The sequence below is a fragment of the Plasmopara halstedii genome (assembly GCF_900000015.1).
Source record: "Plasmopara halstedii genome assembly, contig: Scaffold_2061, whole genome shotgun sequence".
Lineage (NCBI taxonomy): Eukaryota > Oomycota > Peronosporomycetes > Peronosporales > Peronosporaceae > Plasmopara > Plasmopara halstedii.
The window spans coordinates 456,631-461,244 of NW_020188969.1; the positions used below are offsets into that span (position 1 = coordinate 456,631).

The 4,614-nt window shown below is 43.7% G+C and overlaps 2 protein-coding genes across 2 annotated transcripts; both read left to right on the forward strand.

Annotated features, from left to right (window-relative positions):
* Positions 1 to 214: 214 nt before the first annotated feature.
* PHALS_02608 (inorganic pyrophosphatase) lies at positions 215 to 1,888 on the forward strand (the record flags this gene model as incomplete). The annotated part of the gene is made up of 1 exon (XM_024717022.1): positions 215 to 1,888. The coding sequence occupies one exon, from the start codon at positions 215 to 217 to the stop codon at positions 1,886 to 1,888; it is 1,674 nt and encodes a 557-aa protein (XP_024582562.1).
* A 433-nt stretch (positions 1,889 to 2,321) lies between these two features.
* Positions 2,322 to 4,322, forward strand: PHALS_02609 (Phosphatidylinositol-4-phosphate-5-kinase (PIPK-C); the record flags this gene model as incomplete). Its single annotated transcript, XM_024717023.1, has 2 exons — positions 2,322 to 3,640; positions 3,716 to 4,322. The coding sequence occupies 2 exons, from the start codon at positions 2,322 to 2,324 to the stop codon at positions 4,320 to 4,322; spliced, it is 1,926 nt and encodes a 641-aa protein (XP_024582563.1).
* Positions 4,323 to 4,614: the final 292 nt, after the last annotated feature.

Below are 4,614 nucleotides of genomic sequence, written 5' to 3' on the forward strand. Positions count from 1 at the left end.
AATTGAGTTTTCCTTTGTTCATTCTTTGTTTTTCCTTCGATAATTATTCAATGTTGGAGCAAGGTTTTGTCATTGGATAAAATGCTTGAACTGATCTCTATAAGGTACATTTCGCTAAAGTTAAGACTGCTGCTTACTGTATGTGGCCCCCAGTAAAGATTTCCCCTTCATTTCCTGATTTATAGGTTACCAGCACAAATATCATTCTGACGTTATGTCGTCCACTATCGCTTCGTTCGCCAACTTCCTCAAACAATCCAAGGCGCACGCTGTGGACAACCGCGAAGTCTTAATCGCTGGCGTGTTGTACAAGAAGCCTGACCGTAACTCACTGCTTTGGAAAAAACGCTACTGTGTTATTTACGCGGGGGAGTTGCAAATTGTCTACTTTTTGTCACTCGACGATTTTGAAAAGCGCGCTATTCGAGGCAAAATTCCCTTTAGTTCAGTGCATCCATGGGACGGTAAACCTAATGGTTTTCAGTTTTACACACCAGCAGATAATTGCTTCCGTGTGTACACGGACTCAGCTGAGGAACAGCAAAAGTGGCTCGATGTCATGCAACAATGTCTAGATAATGCTCCTGACAAAAAAGACGGAGAAAAGGTTGAATATACACGTCCAGTAGCGTCGTCTCCATTATCGTCTCCCAAAGCTGCCAGTTTTCGGCCAAAACGTAGCGATTCGTGGCGTGAAGAAGATCCGGACGTCTTAGCCATGGCCGTTGAATTAGAAGATCTTCGTAGCGAAGTCACGACGCTTAAAGCCGAATTGGCGTCGTACGAACAGGCCGAAAAGCGTTACGGAACTGAAATTTCCGTAGCGAAGACGCGTCGTGGCTCCGTCCTAGACGATGGAACAGAGCTTAACATGGAACCTCGTGAGATGGAGCGAATGCGTGCGATATTTAACCTTTTTGATGTACAAGGCAACGGGTTTATTAGTGAAGATGACCTTTTGGACTTGCACGCTAAGCTAGGCGAGCCTATTTCGAATGAAGACGCTCGAGAAGCCATATCATTTATGCACAGCAAATCTGCCACGGGTCAGATCGACTTTAACTCGTTCATGAAGTGGTGGAATGATGATCACGCGGCCGACAATCAGACGGAAGCCATGCGTCGATACCAAGCCAAATTTAAATTCCTTAAAGCTCGAATTGCTAATCCCGAAGTCGGCAATATTGAGACGGAAGCAGTTGGTGCGTTTCCAAGCTTTGAGTTCCGCGTCAACTTTTACCACACGGGACCAAATGGCGTACGACAACAAATTTCGCCCTGGCATGACATTCCGCTATACAATCCAGATGGAACTGTCAACTTTATTTGTGAAATCCCCAAGTGGACACGCAAGAAAATGGAAATCGCCACAGGTGAACCATTTAACCCCATAAAACAAGACACAAAGAATGGCAAACTGCGTGAATATGGTTGGGGCGAAATGATGTTTAATTATGGCGCCATGCCACAAACATGGGAAGATCCATCGCATGTGACGGAAGGAACGGGTTGTGTGGGTGATAATGACCCGATTGATGTCGTCGAGATTGGTACGAAACAGTGGCGTACAGGTTCCATCGTACAGGTCAAAATTTTGGGCGTCCTCGCTCTGATTGATGACAATGAGACAGATTGGAAGGTCATTTGCATCAATGTGGAGGACCACTATGCGCCACTTATTCACGATGTGGCAGACATCGAAGCTCACATGCCTGGATGCATCACAGCTATCCACGACTGGCTTCGTGACTACAAATTGCCACAAGTGAACAAATATGGCTACAATGACAAGTGTATGGGTCGTGACTTTGCCGAGGCAACTGTGGCCGAGACTCACGAATTCTGGAAATTGCTAATTGAACAGCGTGGTGGCCAAGCCACAGTCTAATAAGCATGATCTTCACCAAATTAATCAGAAAAAAAACTAGAAAAATGATGCATCTGTTATTCATGTTGAATTGTTAAAATGGTACTTGGAGGTTGCACATCGCATTCATACTGTCCTATTGCGAGCTGTCGTATAGGTTTGATCCTTTTTTACATAATGCTAAGAAAAGCGCATCTTGTCTTACGTTGTAAATATCTTCTTTTGTCATTGTGATGGACTTCTTTATGTGGTCATAACAATAGATGGTTTAAAAATAGTCATGACTGAAATATGATGTCATTGTCCGGTGACTACCGTTGATGTGCGGCTGGCTTCAGCCTCGTCCTCGATCGGTAATATTCAGGTACAAGGCAACAAGTTCTTAAAAATGCAGCGTCATTTAAGAATCTACCCTCTGAGGTATTATATCGGGTTTCTTCAATCTTAAGTTGCTATGCCTGTAGAAGTTGTCGTTCCAGTTGAGCTTGACCTCATTAACAACTTTAATGACGTCGGTCCCGAGCTTTTGCCGCAACAGATGGTTGCGGTGTCGTCAAACTGTCAACTGACCATTTCACCGTCGTCACAGAGCAGTCATCCATCGTCACCAACCTCTATCGAAAGCGATGGATTCGAATTGAGCCATTCGATGATTAACTCGAGCTCCACTTCTATAACCACCGCTACGACGTCGGCAACGCTTGATTTAAGCGCATCGACGGAGACTTATGTGGATGATTCTGCATCCTTAGCGTCAAAAGCAAATTCGAAAACAAATTTGTCGATTTTGGAAAAGCGGATGCGAATTGGAAAGTCAAAACTTGGCCATGCACGATACAAAAACGTCAAACGCAGTTTTAAACCTCCTGAGGGAAATGTTATTAATCTTCATCACGAACAGTATGCACTCACGTATGGTATGATGTGTGGCATTCGTGACTCGGCTGGGCTTCAAAATCCGTTTAAACAGCGCTTAACGATGGATGATTTCATGTCGGTCGACAACAAGATCTTTCCTGCAACTGGACAGCTTCAACATCCATTTAAATTTAAGGATTACTCTCCGGATGTCTTTCGTCAAGTGCGTCGTCGCTTTGGCATCGACTTGGCCGACTACATGCTTACATTGAGTGGTGACTTTAATTTTATCGAGTTTATGTCGAATTCCAAATCAGGACAATTTTTCTTTTACTCCCATGACGGACGATTCATGATCAAAACGCAAACAAAAGATGAGTCAAAGTTTCTTCGTCGGATTTTGCCGCACTACTACAAGTTTGTGATGGAAAATCCAGATACTCTTATCACGCGCTTTTATGGCATGCACCGTGTCAAGATGCACCATTTGAGAAAAAAAATGCACTTCGTCATCATGGCTAGTGTGTTTGATACGCCATTGGATATCCACGCACGTTTTGACTTGAAAGGCTCCCGTGTTGGACGCCATGCGACTTTAAAAGAGCATCAACGAGGAAGTGCAGGTGTTTTAAAAGATAATGATTTGCTGGAAAAAGGCTTTCATTTGCAAATGGGGGTAGCTCGACGGACTATTTTTCTCGTGCAGCTTCGAAAAGATGTTGAATTTTTAAAGCAGATGAAGATTATGGACTACAGTCTTCTCATCGGAGTTCACGATTCGGGCTGTGAACTTTCGAACGATTTGTACATGGGGGCTACATGGAGCGATAGCTCCGGTAGTGTTATGTCTGACCAAGGAAGTAATTCTATGTCATCACCAAGTTCTCCTGCTCGCTCAGACCCTGGATTGACGATGTCAGTACCTCATCTGCAATCATACCGATCGTCTTCTATGCCAGAAACTGATGTTGAATTACAATCAATTCCCAGCGCAGTTTCATCTATCCAGACTCGATTGGCGCTTTCACCTCCAAGCACACCTACATTTGGAGATGGATATAAGGGATTGGATCTCGACTCGGACAATGACTCAGAAACGAGCAGTGATGGTGGTTTTGGACTCAGCTTTGGCAATGCATTTGGTGACTTTGCCTCACCAGCGAATCGTAGTCCGTTTGGGTCTCTGCCTTCGACACCTAGAGGCTCAGTATCAACGATGACGCCGTTGTCTCCTCGTCTACTCGACACTACAGCGTATGCAGAGTATTCTGAGTCTGTATTTTGCAAGGATGAAGGTGGCATGTACGGACGTGATCGTCATGGTAGGAAGAATGGGTTTGTTTACTTTTTAGGTATTATTGATATCCTGCAGCAGTACAACACGCGCAAGATTGCTGAAGCCTTTATAAAGGGCTTGCGTCACAACCGCAAACAGATTTCGTCGGTTAATCCTGATTTTTATGGGGATCGGTTTATCGAGTTTATGGAGAAACATGTCGTTCAAGATGATACTCTCATTTCACCTCGTCCATTAGTTTCTCCAACTTCTGCGAGTAGTGTTGACTCAATGCCACATATGGAAGATGACGCCTGCTGAATATGTGTAAATTTGCCTTATAGCTAGGTTTAGAAAAAGGGAAGATGTTATATTTTCAAGAATAGCCATTTTGGATGTTATATCAATTAACTTAAGTTTTGTGAGCTAAATCTTAGAAATGTTGTTTGATGATGAATCAAAAAGCGACTATACAAGACATGTCGATTTCCAAATTTGTGCAATGGGTGCACATTGCACAGGAGGAAGCTTTGACTCTCAGAGTCAGCGTTAGCAAACACACAGATTTTGGGATCGTGTGAAGCATTAACACTGTAATTTTGCTCTGCTATTT